Here is a 21,377-nt window from a genome sequence, read left to right as displayed (position 1 = left end):
CAAATACTTGTAAAAAAAAACACTTTAATTAAATAAAAGCACCAGTATACAAGTTGTTAGGAAATACACATCTGTATATTTCTATCAAAATATAGTTCTAGACTTGTTCTTTATACATTTAGACAACGGGTAAATACTACGAGCAATCCATGACTAGCTACATCTTTATTGTATAAAACTCATTATGAAAAATCTTCAATTTCATTTTCCATTTCCTGGAAAGAGAATAAGAAAACATTAGAAAACATAGAAAAACTCAATTTATGGGGCATTGCTCAACGATATGTTTCATAAGTTCACTTAAAAATAAAATAAATACATAGTACAAATTAAAATGTATAGAATGACAAACCTTCAGCAGGGCAGTCTTGTCGTAGTCTTTGCGGTGTCTGTAGATACTCTGACATAACAAGGCGTATAGCTTCTCCAGTTGATAGACCTCATATCCCTCAGTCTTAGACACCGCTCTCTGAAGCATCTCCTGAAATGAAGGACCAGAAAACCAGCTCAGCACTGAGGTCTTATATCCTCCATCTTTGACTGAAGGAAGAAGGTGCCTCCGTCTGATTCCAGATCCGTTTGTGCTCTTGCCAACTCTATTGCTGTCATTGTCAAGCCAAAACATGGCTTCGCATGACAATTCCAATAGACTGACTGCCACTGGCAAGTTGCCTTAACCACAGATCTAGGATCAGTTAACCTCAAATCCATTAGGAGGCTCAGACGACCCAACCCTGGACCAGCTGCAGGGATAATCTGTTACCTTTAGTTTGTTGTGATCCACCACAGGGGGCTTTGTCTTCTGGTCCAGTAACTCCTGGTCAACAGCCATCACCTGCTGCATCCCCTGGTACTTCAAGCCCTGCGTCACACGCCTCACTGCTACTTCTGACAAGAGGGGAGGAGTGAATGTACAATTCAACAAAGTTCACTTAAAAACAACAGATAGAGTTGGGGGGGGGGTCATTGTGGGAAGGGAGGCTGCAAACCTGTGGTTCTCTCTTCCTCCACTTCCACTCTCTGAGGCTCAGTTTTGTCTGTAATGGACGCCTGCGGAATGAGGAAGAAGTTGAAACCAGAGAAATGCAATCAATTCAGCAGGAGAATCATCCATACAAAAAGCAACATCCATTTTACAACAAAATAACATACATTGTCTCCCCCTTCTGGTAAGATGTGGTTTTCCTGGGCTCCAACCACCACTGCAGGGTCCTGGGTGCCCTCACTGCTATGGTCTCCAGCCCTAGCCTCCACAGCTTCCTCCACCCTGGGCTGGGTAGCCTCCGTTGTGGGCTGGGTAGCCTCCTCCGTGGTCCGGCTGTCCTTAGTGTCTTTCTCCATGGGCTGTCTGCCCTGGTTCTCCTGTTGGGCTGGTTCCTCCTGCTCCATGGGGGTCTCCTCAACCCCAGTGATCTCCAGCTCCTCCACGCCTGACTCTGCAGCATCACCACCCTCCTCCTCACTCTCTGCCCCTCTCCTCTCCTCTTCCTCTCCAGACTCCACCACAGCAGAGTGGTCTTTAGAAGTGTGAGGAGAGGACCTTTTCCTGATGATGCCGTTGCACCAGCGGCTCTTCCTGCGCTTCTTCTTCTGAGCTGCTGAGAAGTAGATGACCAGATAATCAAAGCCAATTCAAAAACCACCTTTATGAATGACTGAATGATGAGTGTAAACATGGTGAGAGAAACTGACAAGGTGTTATCATCCATCTCTCATTACAATTAGTAGAGGATAGATCTGTAAAGCTCTCCGCAGCTCATTCTCTATGGGCTATTAGAAACAAGTCTGTCTGCAGAGTAGTGAAATGCTAACCTGTGTAGCATTGTGTGTCTGTACATTATTGAGATGCTTGCTAACCTGAAGGGCGTGGTGTGGTCACAGCTGAGGGAGCAGCAGCGGTAGACTCTTTAGAGGGGCCTGCTGCATCGGTGCTCTTGGCATCCACTGCTCTTGTCTTGGGATGAACGTGATAGTAGGATGGAGCAAACCTTGAAGTGGAGCAACCTGGAAGTTAAGAGAGAGGCAGTTCATACTTAAATCTATCAGGAACGCTCTTCTTTCATCCATCCAGAAGGAGAGAGCAGCAGAACAGATCAACTGGTCCCTGAACAAATGAAAAGATCGATGATTCTAGAGTAGAAATGCATCTTTCTGGAACGACTCTGCACCAATAGAATAACACCTGACCTCTTGTGCTGCGGGACTCCTTGATATCCTCGCAGATCTTCTCAAAGTCTTCATCCAGTTCGTCTTTGACGATGGCCTGAACAGTGTCCTTCAGAGCACAGGCTCTGTGGCGGATCTGACGGTCTGGAAAACATCCAGTACACAGACTTGTCATCAGTATGATTATGAAGTGATGAATGGATAGATTCATGAATTAATAGTTGGCTGAATGAAGTAATGAATGACTAGTTGAATTAATACATGAATTTATGAAATAAATGAAACATTCTCCCATGAACAGGAATACAACATTGTGAAAATTCTGGATATAGCCCATTTCCTACCTGAAGGATCTTTGTCAGGGTTGTATTCCAGACAGTTCTTCCAGATGAGATCCACGTCATGTACAAACTCCTTCACAGTCACGTACTTGTGAGTGTCGATGTTGGAGAGGACAGTGGACAGGTCCATGGGCTGCTCTATAACTGTAGCATAGTCAGGTACCTAGACAAGACATTACCCATCAAAACAACAGGTCAGCCATTCTCCATGTGATAGAGATTCTACCATGTCCATGTTTAGACAACATCTGGCCTCTTCTCTGATGTTTATACATGGCTCAGAACTCAGCCCCCCCCTCCTTAGAACGCAGCCACTTGTACAGCAATTGATGGTCAGTCTCACCTCCTCCAGGTCGACGGGCTTGGTGAAGGCCTTGAAGCGTTTGTCCTGAGAGAGGCGGTTGGTGACATCACGCAGGAAGAGGCGGAGCTCCCTGAGAGTGTCTTCTTCCTGCTCCTCCAATCGCTGCTGCTCCATCTCCGTCAGCATCCTCGGGGGAAGAGGGGGAGCCACGGGGAGCACCTCCAGGGCTGCAAGCACTGGGGAGGAGGACAGGGAGCTAAGTGACTAACCACATGACTGAGCGAGTGCTGACAGCTTTGGTTCAGAGAACGTGCTCCTCTAATTTTCTACTGCTTGATTACCAGCACCTCCTACACAATACTTACTAGTTGTGAAGTTGAGCTTGTTTAACCCTTTTGGACCATTATCCAGAATTCCACTAAAATATCTCAGAGTATGGTGCATTCTTACCTGCTTTCTTCTTGGATGCAGGAGCTTTGGCAGCCTGATTTAGGATGAGATCATCAAAGAAGTTCCTTCTCTCCTGTGGGGTTGGGACCTGAACCTGGAGCACCTCTCCATACTCAGCACAGAACAGGTCCTGGACCTATGGGGGGGGCATTTACCAAGATGAGTCACCAAGTGAACATAACATTCAGATGAATAGGAATGAACGAGATCATTCTGACTGATCCCCTGCTCAGAAGCCCAACTCCAACCCTCCAGCTTCTCCCACAGGGGGAGGGAACGAGTGCACATTTTCTAGGGCTTGTGTCCCGTTGGTGATTAGATTTTATTAGGATCTCTTTTAGTCCTCGTTTGGACTAATCTTCCAAGAGTCCTTAAAAACATCAAAATCTTACAATCACATATAACACACAGCAGACAAAATACACTGCCATATTGGTGATGTTAGTGACGGTGTGTCCACTACATCCTGATAGACTGCTGTGGGGCGGTGTGTCCACTACATCCTGTTAGACTGCTGTGGGGCGGTGTGTTCACTACATCCTGTTAGACTGCTGTGGGGCGGTGTGTTCACTACATCCTGTTAGACTGCTGTGGGGCGGTGTGTTCACTACATCCTGTTAGACTGCTGTGGGGCGGTGTGTTCACTACATTCTGTTAGACAGCTGTGGGGCGGTGTGTTCACTACATCCTGTTAGACAGCTGTGGGGCGGTGTGTCCACTACATCCTGTTAGACTGCTGTGGGGCGGTGTGTTCACTACATCCTGTTAGACTGCTGTGGGGCGGTGTGTTCACTACATCCTGTTAGACTGCTGTGGGGCGGTGTGTTCACTACATCCTGTTAGACTGCTGTGGGGCGGTGTGTTCACTACATCCTGTTAGACTGCTGTGGGGCGGTGTGTTCACTACATCCTGTTAGACTGCTGTGGGGCGGTGTGTCTGTCTACAGTACCTACCTCAGGGAAGAGGCTGCTGTGGGGGACATTACAGGTGGCCAGCAGCAGGATGGGTGAGAATGAGGGGATGTCCTGTAACAAGCTGAGGAAGGTAGCTCTGAGAGCAGACCCCACCGTGTCCCACCACCGCTGGATGTGAGGGATATAAAGGATACTGGGGGACGTCCTCTTGGCCTCACAGAACATCTACAACACAACGAAACATATCATTACAGAACAGTGTTTATATGGACATGCATGCCTCCGCACAGAACATCTACAAGTCAAAACATACAGGACATCAATACTGTCCATCTCTAGGTTCATCTCAAAAGTCTTTCTTTGACTCCTCTCTCCCCAGACCTTCTCCAAATATGTGAAGAATCAAGGAAAGACTAAAGATACCCGTCTGTCATGGCTGATGGCACAGTAGTGAACTATACATAAAACAGGGTGTGATCCAAGGGGGAGTACAGTACCTGAGCGCAGGCCTCCTCAGGAGAGGTGGTGCTGACGCCGAACAGCACGGCCATGTCCAGGGTGTAAACTGTGAACTTCTCCAGGGCATGGAGCACAGCAGGGGCCAGGTGACTGCTCTGACCTGACCCAGGACGCCCCGCCAGCAGCAGCCTGGGACGGTACGATGTGGGCTGGTTCAGCACGCTCCTGGGAGAACAGAGAGAAAAATACTTTACAAGACCAGAGCTCAATACCCATTCTCCCCCTTTCTCATGAAGTATACACTTCAGTCCCCACACAGATTTCTAAGATCTCCAGTGCACACTTCAGGGAGGAGTGGGAGAAAGGCACATTTGGGATAAGGATTTCTGTGCGTTGGACAACCTGTTACTCACCTGCTGAAATGCAGGAAGCCCCCAGCTGCCTTGGCCTTGTGAGAGAGACCGTTGATGCAGACAGAGGAGTCCTCCTCTTCACTGTGCAGGAGATCAGCATCTAAAACACCAGCTGGGAGGACACCTGAAGACAAGTGGTAAAACATCTTACAACATGACAACCAAGAACACAAGACAACATACCCATTCTTATAGAACAGGCAGGAGGGCATACCAAATCTGGGTCATGTTTATTAGGGCACACTGTGGCAAAACCTTTGGCAACAAAAAACTAATTAGAGAGGAGTTCTGGTAGTACCTCCCAATTTTAAAACATTGCCCCTTACTTATCACGGCCCTATGGACCAAAAAAAATAATTCCCGACAATGAAGACAGTTCACATGAGAAAAAAAATAAAGATTCTCTTGTCCCAGTTGACCCACCGTTGTCTCGCTTGTCTCTCTTGAGCCCCTGTTCTGCATGTGGGAACAGCCTGCTAACTGTACCCAGTACAGTCTGTAAGGCTGCACCAAGCAGTGGCTGGACTACAGGAGTCAGAGCCTTGGCTGGGGACGACACAGCTCTCTGGGAGGCTGGGACTGTCTTCCTCATGGCTGACAGGAAGTCCCTGCTGCCGATGGAGATCGATGCCACATCTAAAACCAGCTTCTGGGACGAGGAGTAAATCTGAGGATAGCGTCTCCTCAGGGCACACAGAGCCGCCTCAGCACATACCGCCTTCATGTCAGCACCGCAGTAACCTAGGAGACACAGCAGGGGGACGTTGGGAAACAGTGTGACAACACAAGAGCATCATCTACATGTTCTGATTACACACACACACACAACACTTTCAGTGAGCCTCCGAAAACGAGTGGAATATTTAACAGATTGGAATTTAAAAATGGCGTTTGAAAGAATGTGTAATCTTTTAACAATTCTAGGTTGGTTTGGGAGAGGAGGGATTAAAAGAAAACATACCAACACACTTGTCTGCCAGTTCCTCCAGGAAAGAGGCTGATGGCTGGGGAGTCCACTGTCTGGTGTGGATCTGCAGAATATCCTTCCGAGCCTGCAGTGGACAAAAACATGACCGTTTATGTCAAATATGAATGTTTCCAAAAACAATCCTCCTACATGAAAAAAATACCTTAATCTTAGTAGAACAAAGTAATGTTACCTGTTTACTTCTCACACACAGTACCACTCAAAAGTTTGGACACACCTACTCATTCAAGGGTTTTTCTTTATTTTTACTATTTTCTACATTGTAGAATAATAGTGAAGACATCAAAACTATGAAATAACACATGGAATCATGTAGTAACCAAAAAGTTGTAAAAAAAGTTAAATCAAAACATTTTATATTTGAGATTCTTCAAAGTAGCCACATTTTTCCTTGATGACAGCTTTGCACACTCTTGGCATTCTCTCAACCAGCTTCACCTGGAATGCTTTTCCAACAGTCTTGAAGGCATTCTCACATATGCTGAGCACTTGTTGGCTGCTTTTCCTTCACTCTGCGGTCCAACTCATCCCAAACCATCTCAATTGGGTTGAGGTTGGGCGATTGTGGGGGCCAGGTAATCTGATGCAGCACTCCATCACTCTCCTTTTTGGTCAAATAGTCATTGCCCTGTTGAAAAACAAAATGACAGTCCCACTAAGCCCAAACCAGATGGGATGGCGTGAATGCTGTGGTAGACATGCAGGTTAAGTGTGCCTTGAATTCAAAATAAATCAGTGTCACCAGAAAAGCACCCCCACACCTCCTCCATGCTTCACGGTGGGAACCACACATGCGGAGATCATCCGTTCACTTACTCTGCATCTCACAAATTTGGAATCATCAGACCAGAGGACAGATTTCACACGGTCTAATGTCCATTGCTCGTGTTTCTTGGCCAAAGCAAGTCTCTTCTTATTGGTGTCCTCTAGTAGTGGTTTCTTTGCAGCAATTTGACCATGAAGGCCTGATTTATACAGTCTCCTCTGAACAGTTGATGTTGAGATGTGTCTGTTACTTGAACTCGGTGAAGCATTTATTTAGGCTGCAATCTGAGGTGCAGTTAATTGCCGATTTTTGAGGCTGGTAACTCTAATGAACTTATCCTCAGCAGCAGAGGTAACTCTGGGTCTTCCATTCCTGTGGTGGTCCTCATAAGAGCTAGTTTCATCATAGCGCTTGATGGTTTTTGCAACTGCATTTGAAGAAACGTTCAAAGTTCTTGACATTTTCCAGATAGACTGACCATGTCACGTCTTAAAGTAATGATGGGAGAGAGGGACCTACCTGAATTTGTCCAATAGAAACCTTGTTTTCGTTGCAAAACGGTTTGCTACGGTGTGCACTAATGATTACACCCGTAGTCACTAAGACCCTTGTCTCACCTCTCTGTCAGGCAGGCCAAAGAGGAACTCTCGGTCGAAGCGTCCAGGTCGCCTGAGAGCTGGGTCTATAGAGTCCAGACGGTTAGTAGCTCCTATCACCACAACCTCTCCTCTGCTGTCTAACCCATCCATCAGGGCAAGGAGAGTGGACACGATGGAGCTGAGATGGAAACACATACAGAACATTATTCCCACTGTACAAAGACGTACTAAACAAAAGCTACCAAATAACTAAACGAGAAGCAATAATGTTTGTATTGAAATCGATTTGTTCCAGTGATTAACAGTGTCTGACCTGTGTATCTGGTCTTGTCTGCTGGAGCGGACGGGAGCCAACCCATCAACTTCATCAAAGAATATAATCGATGGCCGCATCTGATACGCCTAAAAGATTTGAAAAAACTAAAATGTTTTAGTATTTCCTCCTCCAATTCATCTCGGTTTCAACATCCTGGAACAATAAGTGGAATACAATATATTTCAGAACCAGAAGCCAACTTCCATGGAGAATAATGGTAGGTAATGACCTGGTCGAAGAGAAGACGTAGCTGCCGTTCGGACTCTCCCACCCACTTGCTGAGGCAGTCTGCTCCCTTTCTCATGAAGAAAGAGACCTTCCTCTCTCCCTGACTGCACTCGTTAGCCAACGCTCTGGCCACTAGAGTCTTCCCTGTTCCAGGAGGTCCGTAGAACAAACAGCCCCTACACACACACACACACACACACAGTAAGAATCTACAGCATCAAGAGCAACAACAGATCCTAGATCATTCCACCATAATAGTATGGATGACTTTCTAAACATTTCTTCTAGCTACCTTGGTGGTTGGATCTTGAACCTCTCAAACACCTCTGGGTAAAGCAGAGGGAAGACCACCATCTCTTTCAGGGCAGAGATGTGTCTGGTCAGTCCCCCAATGCTGTCAAAACGCACCTAGAAAACAACATTACACCATTTCAATGTTGGACAATGTTGTCCGGGGCTGTCCCAGTTATCTATCCTTCCCTCCTTCATTCCCCCTCACGGACTTAACATGTGACTGGTGCAGGTATGGCCTGGAGAGAGCTCCTAAAGGTTTCCTCCTTACTGTTACTAGTCAGACTTACTGTCTGGTCTATCTGCATGGGGTCAACGTCAGCTAGACCTACTGTCTGGTCTATCTGCATGGGGTCAACGTCAGCTAGACTTACTGTCTGGTCTACCTGCATGGGGTCAACGTCAGCTAGACTTACTGTCTGGTCTACCTGCATGGGGTCAACGTCAGCTAGACTTACTGTCTGGTCTACCTGCATGGGGTCAACGTCAGCTAGACTTACTGTCTGGTCTACCTGCATGGGGTCAACGTCAGCTAGACTTACTGTCTGGTCTACCTGCATGGGGTCAACGTCAGCTAGACTTACTGTCTGGTCTACCTGCATGGGGTCAACGTCAGCTAGACTTACTGTCTGGTCTATCTGCATGGGGTCAACGTCAGCTAGACTGGCTCCAATCTTCATCCTGTCCTTGTGGATTCCCAGGACATCCTCTTTCAGCAGATTCATGGGAAGACATCTATTCACCGATCTATTCCTGCTCTTCCTCCTCCTCCTCTGGAACTTCTCATCATCAGAGGAGGAGGAGGAAGAGGAGGAGGACGAGGAGGTGGAGTCACTACTGTGGATGGCATGTCTTCTTCTACATGGTAAAGAAAGGAGTATGGCAGAGCCTGAGGTCAGTAACGTCACTGACTAATACAGACAACGTAATGCACACAAATCATCACCATGCAGCTCAATGACCAAGAAACCAGCCATTACACAAACCCTGACGTCACCACACATCTAACACACACAGGCAATAACTTACCTATCAGACACACTCCTGTGGATGCCAGAAATCAGAAGCACAAGGAAGTAGAACTTAGGAATGAATTGTGATTTGTTGTAATAGTTAGGAAAGAATGTTAAACTAAACTTGATAAGTGAGACATGGAAGGTAGAAGGTACTAGGTTCTTTAGCCTACAGACCTGTTGCCTCTCCTTATGTTGTAAGGGCTTCTCGGACCAGTAGAGCTGAATCTATACCTCCGCCTGGATGGGGACAAGTGTCTTGAAGTCTTGAAGAAGATGGCCTTCGTCTTGGGCTCTGTGGGAAATAAAAGGTCAACCATGAGAAATGAGTCGAAGACAAGTTATGGGAATAATAACTACTAAAGCGTGACAGTAAATGTAGAGTCCATGCACCGGTGCTGATGGCTAGAAGTATGCAGACTTCAGTGAAATAAAAGATGCAAATAGTTTGAACAGAAAAGATCTAACCCTCTCGAGGTGCCTGGTAGCGAACAGCAGCTTTCCTCTGCCTGAAGTCATAACGTTTCTGGTTGTCATCTTCATCATGGTCATCATCATCATCGTCCTCCTCCTCATCTTCATTACGGTCGTCATCATCGTCTTCGTCATCTGCCTGATTATTTTTGCCTCCCTCTTCCTCATCATTCTCCTCTTCACTGGAGGTCACTTCATTTTCATTCTCTTGAGGGTCTTCACTTCCTTCATCGGTTCTTTCAGAAGTCCTTTTCCTCTTGGCCCCAGCATAGATTACAAGGTCCTAAAATAAAGGGGAAAATAACATTGGGGGACATCATGGTGACATTTAACTAACAAAATCTATTATAAAGCTATGAACCTGTAGCATTAATAAAGTTTACCTCCTCTGTAGTATCCCTGCTTCTTAACCGGCGACGCATTTTCTGCATGTCATCCATCTTCTGCAGCACTGCCTCAGCTGTACTTTACGAATAGAAGAAGTAAAAAAAAAAACAGGGACTGTTTAATTTCACCGTTACCGCTAGCCGTTATCAACTTTTCCGTTATAAACATGCAACCCAGACTGACAAGAAAACGTACAACAGTGGTGGCCCACCCCTCCTCCAGGAGAGTTACTGGGCCTGCAGGTGATTTCTCCTGCCCCGGTGCTAGACTAGGTCTGAAGGGAAAACCCTGTGGTAGATGGGTAGCTAGGAGGGTTGGCCTCCCCTGATGTACGATGCCTGCTGATGGACATGTTCTTACTTGGTGATGAGGCGGTTATAGAGTACAGACTGGTTCCTGGAGTTGCGCTTGTATCTGGTGATCCTGGAGCTGCGTCTCACAGAGCTGTCCTCCTCCCTGGGACGCAGAACAAACTGGGTCTTCAGAGTAGAGGCCTCTTCTTCCTCAACTTCATCAGTAGCATCTGGAAGAAGATTTTTTTATTAACTTGATGATAAACATTGTAGCTGACACAAATTATCCCAATGGTGTCTCCTTCTCACTATACTGTTGGAGGTGGCATTGATTCATGTAAATGTGATCTAGAAATGATCTCGTTACCAGCTTCAGATTGCTTGTCCCTGGATGACGCGGAGGCCTTTCCATCACCCTGCAGTCTTGGGGATTTCCTGCAGAGATCAACAAAATGAGAACTTAAACATGGAGGGTTGTGATGATACCTTAGGTTTGTAAACATGTTTCTGTCGTCATGTGTATCACCAACTATACAGAGAGGAGTGAAAGCTGATTTTACATACAACGAACAGCAGTTATCTGCATAAAACATAAGTAGTTACCTTGTGCTGTGTTCACCAGTTTCCTCTTTCTCAGGGGACTTGGTTGGGCCATTCATTTTAGCCAAGGACACCTCATGTTTGACGGTCTGTCCCCTGGTCCTCAGGGATCCTCGTCTCGGAGGGCTATCCTCCTCCTTCACCATTGAGTGGCCCTATGTTAAGAGAAAACAAAAACATCAGCTGCATTCACATAAGAATCCAGTCATTTTAAGTTTAGTATGCTAACTTACAACTGGCTAGCTATAGAAGTTAGCTAGCAGGCAACATACCTGTCCACATTCAGAAACAATAATTGAAGTTATTGTTAGTCAGTGCTACTTACTAGCCATCTAAAGGGGCTAGCTAACTAGCTGAGATCACTCAACTCCACGATATAAACATCTATGGGCGATACCCCATAGGGTATGTAAACTAGAGACAGGAGCTAACAGGCCAACTCATGTATAACATTAGCCTCCAGTTAGCTTACAACTGGCATAGAATGCGGTTAACTAGGCACATAAACAACATCAATGTCGGGCTAGCTAGTTAGCTAACAGCTGTCAGATAACTAACAACAGCTGAGTTTACAGTGACATTTTATAATGTCAACTATCTAAAAGGGCCTCACATTTCGCGTGTTTTCAGTGTTACTGGAGCTGTCATTCAGGCCTCTCTTCAGCCGACTCGACTTTGTCTGCGATGCGCTCTTCAGCGACAGAAACTCGGAGCTCGTATCCAAGTCAACCCGGTTCCTCTTCGGAGTTGCTGGTTCAGCGCCCACGCCGCTGCTGCGTAGCATCACCATCCTAACTTTACACCGATTTTTATACTAAAGCATAAATATGGGATTACTTAATTGTATCAAAACTGAAACTATTTAATAACATTCCTAGGTAATCTATGGCGCGCACTAACACACAACCCTCCCCAACCAAAACCCTTGATTTCTGGCGCCACAAACGTCACTGGAAGACAAGCGATAGCACGCAGTATCCTGACGCAAGACAACATAGTTCATCATAAAACGTAGTGATTATACATTTCTAATCACCAATTATGTCATGCTGTATTGATATCAATGACCACATGAATAGCTATAAATATTATAATTATAGAAATCTACCCCAGGGCCATCAGTGATATGTTCTTATATCGTTCAGTTGTGCGGAGGGATATTATGGGAAAGATGTCCCGGTTATTTTTGGCGCGCTGTAAATTGCGCATTATGGAAGCCTAGCTGCAGGTTTATGATAAAGCGTTTTCTTTACCGTTGTGAAAATATAACTTCTTTACTATAAAATGTAAATTATATTTGAGAGAGTTTTCTTTCTTCAATTGTAATATAAACTATGCTAAATGTCTAGATCTGTTTCATTCATTTTAAAAGTATGGGGGTAATACAGTGCCTTCCGAAAGTATTACCTTTGACTTATTCCACATTTTGTTGTTACAGCCTGAATTGAAATAGATTAAATATAATAGTTTTTCTTACCCATCTACACACAATACCCGACAATTACAAAGTGAAAACATGTTTTTAGACATTTTAGAACACTTATTGAAAATGAAAAACAAAAATATCTAATTTACATAAGTATTCACACCCAAGTCAATATTTTCTAGAAGCACAGTTGGCAGGGATTACAGTTTTGAGTCGTCATGGGGATGTCTGTATCACTTTTGCAGATCTGGATTTGGGGATTGTCTCCAATCTTCCTTGCATATTTTCTCAAGCTCTGTTAAATTAGATGGGGTACTGCAGCAAACAGCAATCTTCAAGTCTTTCAACAGATTTTCAATGGGATTCAAGTCTAGGCCACGGAAGGACTTTCACATTCTTGTTTTGGGGCCATTCCAGCGTTGCTTTGGCTATATGCTTGGGGTCATTGTCCTGTTGAAGCGTACATCTTCCAACAGGACATTCTGCATTCTGAAGCAGGTTCTCAAGGATTTGCCTGTATTTGGCTCCATTCATTGTTCCCTCTATCCTTACCAGTCTCCCTGTCCCTGCCGCTGAAAAGCCTCCCCATTGCATGATGCTGCCACTACCACTTCACAGTAGGGATGGTGTTAGATGGGTGATGAGCTGTGCCTGGTTTTGTCCAGACAAAATGCTTTACATTTGTCTTTCACATGCTTTTTTGTAAACTCCAGGTGTGCTGTCATGTGGCCACTCCCCCATAAAGCCCAGATTGGTGAAGCGCTGTAGAGACAGGTTCTCCCATCTCAGCCAAGGAACTCTGCAGTTCTGTCAGTGTGTTCATTGGGTTCTTGGTCATCTCTCTTACCAATGCCCTTCTTGCCAGGTTGCTCAGTTTGGTCAGATGGCCAGCGTCCAGGTAGTTCCATATTTTTTCCATTTCCAAATGATGGAGACCATTGTGCTTTTGGAAACTTTCAACATTCTAGAAAGTGTTTTATACCCTTCCCCAGATAATATGCCTCGTCACAATTCTATCTCAGATCTATGGACAGTCCCTTGGACTTCATTGTATAGTTTCTGCTCTGACATGCACTTATTTTATGGTATTATGGCGGTCCACAATCATACATTAAAGGTGCATGTCGCCACCTACTGTCTGGGCTGTCAGCCTACTGTTCTTGAGCGTGAATTCATTACACTTTGTGACACAAAGGGAAGGGGAAAAAATGTGCCCTACCAACTAACCCTACACCCATTAAAACCACACCACTATACCAACTAACCCTACACCCATTAAAACCTCACCACTATACCATCTAACCCTACACCCATTAAAACCTCACCACTATACCAAGTAACCCTACACCCATTAAAACCTCACCACTATACCAAGTAACCCTACACCCATTAAAACCTCACCACTAGACCAACTAACCCTACACCCATTAAAACCTCACCACTAGACCAACTAACCCTACACCCATTAAAACCTCACCACTAGACCAACTAACCCTACACCCATTAAAACCACACCACTCTAACATGGGTTGATAAATTGGATTTCCATTGATTATTTTTGTGTGATTTTGTTGTGAGCACATTCAACTATGTAAAGAAAAAAAGTATTTAATAAGATTATTTCTTTCATTCAGATCTAGGATGTGTTGTTTAAGTGTTCCCTTTATTTTTTTTGAGCAGTGTATATAGGGCTACACATACTGAGTCGGTGAAAGTAACTCAGTGGACTCACAATTCTTCAGTCCAGAGGGAGCGGGCGCTGGGCACCACACGCCTAGGGACAATAACTTTGAATTGCTTTGTTCTCCGCAGCAAGGCGCCGTTGTGGCGTGTATTCATGGACTCTAACCCGAATATATATATTTTTTTTATCATCATTTTCCGTCAATTCGTAAATGGCTGAATCTCACCTGAGAAATCATCTGAGTGAGGGAAACAGCGTCCCTCTGTCTTAACAGTCCCCAACCAACCTGACACCCCATATGGATCAGCCAGAAGGCAAGGATCCATTCTCTCCCCCCAAAATATCACACCCACTGGGCCAGAATCATTTTTGTCATCATCTGGACGAGGCGCGAACTTGACGGCATTCACCGCACCTGCCGCAGGTAGTTCATCCTCATCAAGTTACTTTTCTGAGCTGCAGGAGTACGTTATTTTGGTACTTAACGCTAATCTTCCCGACAACACCGCTTCCCTCTACATATCTCATTTCTTGGTGTCCATTTCCACGCTCTTTCCACTCCTTCATCCTCTGTAGTCGCAAACTGTTTAAATGTTTCTTGAATTTGCTGCCATGTCGCCATTACTCCTCCTGGAAACCCCAGTCCCTCTGACATGCACTGTCAACTATTACCAGCCACCATTACTCCTCCTGGAAACCCCAGTCCCTCTGACATGCACTGTCAACTGTTACCAGCCGCCATTACTCCTCCTGGAAACCCCAGTCCCTCTGACATGCACTGTCAACTGTTACCAGCCGCCATTACTCCTCCTGGAAACCCCAGTCCCTCTGACATGCACTGTCAACTATTACCAGCCGCCATTACTCCTCCTGGAAACCCCAGTCCCTCTGACATGCACTGTCAACTGTTACCAGCCGCCATTACTCCTCCTGGAAACCCCAGTCCCTCTGACATGCACTGTCAACTGTTACCAGCCGCCATTACTCCTCCTGGAAACCCCAGTCCCTCTGACATGCACTGTCAACTGTTACCAGCCACCATTACTCCTCCTGGAAACCCCAGTCCCTCTGACATGCACTGTCAACTGTGGGACCTTAAATAGACCGGAGTTTCTAAATCATGTCCAAACGATTGAATTGGCCACAGGTGGACTCCAATCAAGTTGTAGGTCATCAATGAAATTCAAAGGAAATTGGATGCACCTGAGCTTAATTTGGAGCGTTATAGGAAATGGGTGTGAAATGGCTACTTATGTAAGTTAGACATTTCTGTAAATTATTTGTATTAATTGGCAAACATTTACAAAAACACTCATTATTTGGGTATTGTGTGTAGATGGGAGATTTTTTTTAAAATCCATTTTCAATTCAGGCTGTAAATGTGGAATAAGTCAAGTGGTATGAATACTTTCTGAAGGCACTGTATTTGGGGGGGACTAATTTCATGCCAAATGTATATTTACACTTTACCAATATAGTGGGAAATTGAGAATTAAACAAATTTTCAAATCGCAAACTGAAACCTAACATGAAATTATATGAAGAAAACCAAAATTGATCAAAGGACAAAATATTACATAAATTGTATTTTTTTAGTAGTATGTGAATAGGTATAACCAGAGAAAAAAAATGACAAATTGTAGAAATCTGCTAAACTGCAAAAAACTGTATTGGTATGTGGTGTGTAAAAAGTAAACAGCTGATCTGAATGACTCCATGCCAACATACCCCCATGGAGGGGGCATTTTATGCAATGGCTGCCAGGTAGTCCTTGACCTCCGCTGTGGTGAGTCTTCTGAAACCTGCCTCGTTGCAGATCCCCACCTCAATGTTATCTTCTGTCATCTGACCCTCAAAACTTTCCTTTAAAAAAAACACACACACAACATTAATGCAACACAGTACATGCATGGATTTCAATAGAACGCTATGACAAAGTAAATCATGAAGTATTCAAACTATTCCAGGTTTAACCTAAACACAGTATCACAGTATTTCTTAAACACTTCTGAGAGGGAAGAGTACTAAAACTGCAGGTGAGATGAATTACCTTCAAGGTTAAGATTGCTGTGTGGATAGCGTCTTCCAGTTCCAGATCCACGTTGTATCTCTTTTCTAGGAATGTTTTCCCATTGACGTAATTCTTTCCCATCGCTGTTGCTTTCCATGCAAAGTATGCACCCTGTGTACATGAAAATAGTCATATAGTTAGTACCGGAAAAAATGATGTATGTGTAACGCAGTTAAGAACGTACTGTAAGCTCACTCCACAGCTAGCTTGAAATGTCACGGATGGAGCCATCCGATTGGTACACTTTTGGGTGGCTCAAACCGTTGAAACGTTGTCAAGGAGGGCAGCCACGTGTGTTAGCAAAGCGTAACAGTAGAGAAGACACTTTGGCTGTCTACACTTGACACTTACATGCAACTTCTGCCATCAGAATACGAAGATCGCATTGAAAAGACTGGTTGTGATCGGATTGTGTTCAGATCTGGCTGACCACTTCAGGTGGTGGTCAGGGACACATTTTGTGTGGATTTCTCTTCAGTCTGGACACATTCAGGCTAATGTCGCCCCATACAGTGGGCGACATCATCAGCACGTGTTTTGGGAGCGAGAGGCACCATTAAAAGTTGGAGGAAATATGTTCCTAGTGTGGAATGTGTTTGCTGGCTTCATAAATGCTAGCCAGCTAGCTTATTTAATCAGGCTACCCGTGTTATTGACTGTATGTTTTGTTTATGTGTAACTCTGTGTTGTTTTTGTCGCACTGCTTTGCTTTCTCTTGGCCAGGTCGCAGTTGTAAATGAGAACTTGTTCTCAACTGGCCTACCTGGTTAAATAAAGGTGAAATAAAATAAAAAATGTCGAAAAACTATTTTTGTTATGCCTGTTTGCAATCCCTTTCGCTTTGCTAGCTAGCTTGCTAACTAGCCAGAGGTTAGCTGGCTAGTTAGCTGCAGTAGTTTGCTACTCCCATCAACTTGCTGTGTTGTTATCAGATTTAGCCTGTTCCACCGTTTGCATTATGCATTCTGCCATTTGAATATAGCACAGGAAAAGGGAATCCGGACACATTTAAAATGTAGGTTTAGACGCATGACGAGTTCGGAATTCCATGATTAGAACTCCATGATCAGAATACAAAAGCTCCATGAGCTGTCTAGACACGGCCTAGGAGTGAAGCAATTCAATGATAGAGTGTGTTTATACTACCATTGATACTTACAGAGGGATCTGACTGGAAGAGGTAAGGGTGATCATCATCCCATCCAGCTATCAACAGTGACACACCAAAGGGTCGCACTCCACTGAAAAAACACAGGATGTTACCCTCTAGAAATTCAGGTGAAAACAACTACTTTATCAACACGCATGGATATTGTAACTCAGCAGTGGCCAACCCTCGTGGAAAGATACTGGGTGTCCGGACTTTAGGCTTTTCCTTCAGCCAGCCCTGCTCTAACACACCTGGTTCTATACTGGGTTTAAGGGCTTTAGGCTTTTCCTTCAGCCAGCCCTGCTCTAACACATCTGGGTCTAAGGGCTTTAGGCTTTTCCTTCAGCCCTGCTCAAACACACCTGGTTCTATACTGGGTGCAAGGGCTTTAGGGCAGGGCTGAAGGAAAAGCCTAACACACTGGTTCTACCAATCAGCTGGTCATCAGGACCTTGATTAGCTGAATCAGTCGTGTTTCAGCCAGGTCGGATCAAAAGCCTGCACACTCAGTCAGCCAGCCCTGATCAAACTTGAGGAAACCCACAAAACAGAACAGAACTGACCCAGACTGTGTGTACTCCTGCATGACAGAGGCTACCCGCTGGACCAGCTGGGCTGTGGGGATTGGCTCCTGGTAGACCAGGAAGTACTGCTGGGCCAGTTTCCTCGCTCTCCTCAACAGCACCCTGCAGAGTACAAGAGACACATTTCTAATATATCCTTGTCCCTGTTGTAAACCCAAGATTTAGAAAGTCAAGGAAAGGCAGTGTCACTCTCTCTCACACACACACAGCAGTATGTACCTGTAGTCTGGACCCATTCCACTGTACACCATGCCAATATGTTTGGTTATCATCTCCACTTTGTGAACACTCGTCTCGTCGTACAGTATAGACTTCTGTTTCTTCTCAGTTGCCAAAACGACTCCATTTGAGGCTTTAAACGGGGAGAAAGAAACCATCAATCTGGACTGTCTTCTGTAATGCGGCTAAACTTCTTGATTTGGCTTGGTTTTAGATTTGGTTCATTAAGGCTATGTTTCGACAGGTAGCCCAATTCTGATATTTTTTGGACCAATCACATCAGATTTTTTCCAGAGCTGATCTGAGTGTTCAAAAGCCCAATCAGTAAAAAAAGAAAAATGTCTAAACGTAGCCTTAAAAATGCCAGCAGCCATGACTGAATTCAAATGTGAGTTGGTTTCAGGTGTGGTTTGATGTGGGGGTCTCATGTGTGTTTGCAGGTGGGAAGTTAGCCAAATTATATCGCCGATTTGCTTCAGCCGGCTGGTGTGCGATAGTGGCAAAATTGGTTTGACTTTGGATAACCAATCTCTGAGCCTAGTATGGAACCTTCAATAAATAACAATGTAAATGAGACAATATTTTCATGTTGCACACTTTAGTTCTCATTAAATGCTTTCAATATTTAGGGATATCCAAAGTCAAACCACATTTAACACAGGCATTACGATCGGGGTCGCTTGCAGCTGCACTCCGAATTGATGATAACTTGTTTGCTGCCAGCTGTGGACCGGGTTGAAATAAACCCAGCCTTCATTTACATTGTGGCATACTCAGGTAGAAAAATCTGTTTTGGACGAAACTGACTTTAGGACCAAAATGATCCTATTTACACTTTGTAGTCAATTTTGACATTAGAATAAATGTCCCTGACTCATATCGATGGCACATAGGCTGTTTTCTAAATTACAAGTTGGTTTTTAGGGGCAGTTGCTCTTTAAAAGAGTTTGGTACCATGGACACATGTATGCAGGCATCTTGTATATAAAAACCATTACCTGGTGGTTGCACCACTTCATACATATTATAGTACATGGGCTGCATTTAAACAGGCAGACAATTCAGATTTTTTTTCTCTCACTAATTGACCAATCAGATTAGCTCTGAAGTGAATTTGTCTGCCTGTGTGAAAACAGACATATTGGGTGATCATTTGAAGTCTTTACCTTTGATTCCCACGGAGGGGGCTCCTGCTGCTACCGCTGACAGGGCATACTCAATCTGGACCAGTTTACCAGATGGGCTGTGTGGGAGGGAAATTGTTTCAACTTTTCATTAATAATGTCATGACAAACATCATTTCGTCTTGGTCTGATCAGTGCTTTTTGAGTTTAGATTTATTGGTGTAACGTTAGCTAGTGACTCAGTCTCGCTCAGCAATCAACAAACTGAAAGTGAATGTAAACTTCCAACAGCAAAGCCAGATGCCTTTTTGCAAAGATCGCATCTCAGCTAATCACTTAATTACTGAAAGAGGGCAAATGGTATGACGAGACAAAATGTGTTGGATATCAAAATTGCCTGTTTGAAGATCTTGAACTAGAAACATCACACTTCCTACTACTAGCCTAACATTAGCTAGCCAGAGTAACAGAATGACAAAGCATCAAACCACCGCGAGCAACAGTCTGGTTTCTAAACAACTCGCCCGATCTCAATCCTTCTTCCTGCAATACCCAAATTAGCTAAACTTCTTCCACTACAGTAGTTTGTAAAAGTTACCTGAATGTGGTGAGTGAGAAACTGTACCCCCTTTCTCCCATATTTGCTCAGTAGTGGTGATAACGCTTTATACTAATGACAAGATGCAATTGGTTCTTCGGTTGTCGCAGTTAAATGACGTATGTGATTCAATGACCGTGAGCTGTGTGACATGAGTGTAAAGACACTACGCAAACCTCTACAATTATGAATTTGTCTGGTTTAGTGTGTTTTTTGAGACGTTCGTTGTTACAGCTGGAATGCAGAATTATACAGGCTACAGGACTTGACAGACAGTTTGGTGAGTTTGAGCTTTACACAACATTCTGCCTTGTGTTTATTTGTAGCTAGCTGGCTGGCTAACAGCGCTAACTTTAAAACTTCCATGGTAGCTATGTTACCCTGCATAATCTATGACTTTGTGTTGGACAGTAAGAACTATGATGATGTACGATTCTATACGTGCTTCAATCTATGAGTAGACTGCTAGATGTATACTGAGTGGTGACATACATACATAGTTTCTGTCTATTGCATAGATTGTTGATATATGATTGTGTCTCTGTGTTTTGTTTCTATACAGCCCCAGCTCTAGCTGTCCATGGCCCCAGCATCCTCCCACAGCCCCACGATGAGCAAGAGGCGACCGCGGAGCCCAGCTTCCTGGACAATGTGTTCTGGATGGCAGCACCCAAAAAGAGACGCACAATAGAAATCAACAGGACTAGAAGACGAGACCCAAGCTTTATGCTCAAAGTTAAGGTATTAACTTTGTGTGCATCATTTCACTGGGTGACATTTCACTTGTAATTATTGTCCTCTGATGTCCAGTTGTATGTAGCATATTTTATGTAATGGTATCTGCCATGAGTGAACTCCTTTGACTAATTTCTTAATAATATTGCAATAAACACAATCGAAAAGGCAATGGATTTTTCTGTTTTGTGCTCTCTCTCTCTCCCTCATTCTCCCCCCTCTCGCTCTCTCCCCCTCCTCTCTCTCTCTCCCCCCCTTCTCTTTGTCAGACCAACATTGAGCCGTGCGTGGAGTGTGGCCACCTGAAGCAGAAGCATATTCTGTGTGGGTTCTGTTATGAGAAGATCAGGAAGGAGACAGCGCTGATCCGAGGTCAGATTAAAGCCATGGAGGGCAGGCCTCTCAACACACCAGCGCAGGAGACCCTGGTCCTGTATGACAGTGAGAGTCCAGGGGAGTCCGACAAAGACAAGAGGATAGTGGAGAGGAACAGAAAACGACCCTCCTGGTTCAGTATCTATTGAGGTAGCATTTAGTCACACCAGTAATTAGTAGGTTGCTAATATCCCAGTTTCTATATTTGAAAGAAATGCATTGATTAAAAAAATCAACAGCAGCATTGTTTTTTTGTTTTGTTATCAACACATGACAGAACCTTCAAATGTGGTTCATTTTCTTTGTCTTGTTATTGCAACATGGCTACAATGTCACATATTGTACATCCTCTACATTTTAGTAGGAACATGCTATACCTTTGTTATTAATGAGAATAAATCTTTATTT

The 21,377-nt window shown here is 44.4% G+C and overlaps 3 protein-coding genes across 6 annotated transcripts; 1 reads left to right on the top strand and 2 right to left on the bottom strand.

Moving 5' to 3' along the window:
* Nucleotides 1–12: 12 nt before the first annotated feature.
* LOC115181371 (ATPase family AAA domain-containing protein 2) lies at nucleotides 13–11,954 on the bottom strand. Of its 4 annotated transcripts, none has more exons than XM_029743276.1 (28): nucleotides 11,617–11,954; nucleotides 11,007–11,158; nucleotides 10,771–10,838; nucleotides 10,471–10,633; nucleotides 10,107–10,188; nucleotides 9,718–10,006; nucleotides 9,427–9,544; nucleotides 9,266–9,280; nucleotides 8,863–9,094; nucleotides 8,238–8,353; nucleotides 7,947–8,121; nucleotides 7,715–7,803; nucleotides 7,420–7,579; nucleotides 6,010–6,100; nucleotides 5,472–5,789; nucleotides 5,049–5,172; nucleotides 4,674–4,860; nucleotides 4,216–4,401; nucleotides 3,262–3,397; nucleotides 2,851–3,047; nucleotides 2,511–2,670; nucleotides 2,188–2,310; nucleotides 1,858–2,004; nucleotides 1,153–1,598; nucleotides 990–1,050; nucleotides 764–888; nucleotides 353–478; nucleotides 13–215 (listed from the first exon to the last, which is right to left on the bottom strand). In XM_029743276.1, the coding sequence occupies exons 1-28, from the start codon at nucleotides 11,791–11,793 to the stop codon at nucleotides 183–185; spliced, it is 4,296 nt and encodes a 1,431-aa protein (XP_029599136.1). In that variant the 5' UTR covers nucleotides 11,794–11,954; the 3' UTR covers nucleotides 13–182. The 4 variants fall into 4 exon arrangements, with proteins under 4 accessions (XP_029599136.1, XP_029599134.1, XP_029599135.1 ...); XM_029743274.1 differs by having other exon boundaries at nucleotides 353–481; nucleotides 11,617–11,953; XM_029743275.1 differs by having other exon boundaries at nucleotides 353–481; nucleotides 1,153–1,595; nucleotides 11,617–11,952.
* A 3,564-nt stretch (nucleotides 11,955–15,518) lies between these two features.
* On the bottom strand, nucleotides 15,519–19,961 carry LOC115181390 (proteasome subunit alpha type-2). The gene is made up of 7 exons (XM_029743324.1): nucleotides 19,860–19,961; nucleotides 19,304–19,380; nucleotides 18,138–18,270; nucleotides 17,898–18,020; nucleotides 17,344–17,425; nucleotides 16,164–16,295; nucleotides 15,519–15,976 (listed from the first exon to the last, which is right to left on the bottom strand). The coding sequence occupies exons 1-7, from the start codon at nucleotides 19,898–19,900 to the stop codon at nucleotides 15,860–15,862; spliced, it is 705 nt and encodes a 234-aa protein (XP_029599184.1). The 5' UTR covers nucleotides 19,901–19,961; the 3' UTR covers nucleotides 15,519–15,859.
* A 3-nt stretch (nucleotides 19,962–19,964) lies between these two features.
* Nucleotides 19,965–21,210, top strand: LOC115181391 (39S ribosomal protein L32, mitochondrial). Its single transcript, XM_029743326.1, has 3 exons — nucleotides 19,965–20,139; nucleotides 20,422–20,600; nucleotides 20,864–21,210. Exons 1-3 carry the CDS (start codon nucleotides 20,046–20,048, stop codon nucleotides 21,116–21,118), a joined length of 528 nt encoding a protein of 175 aa, XP_029599186.1. The 5' UTR covers nucleotides 19,965–20,045; the 3' UTR covers nucleotides 21,119–21,210.
* Nucleotides 21,211–21,377: the final 167 nt, after the last annotated feature.

The sequence above is a fragment of the Salmo trutta genome, unplaced genomic scaffold (assembly GCF_901001165.1).
Source record: "Salmo trutta unplaced genomic scaffold, fSalTru1.1, whole genome shotgun sequence".
Lineage (NCBI taxonomy): Eukaryota > Metazoa > Chordata > Actinopteri > Salmoniformes > Salmonidae > Salmo > Salmo trutta.
This window is presented reverse-complemented; position numbering and strand designations above follow the sequence as displayed.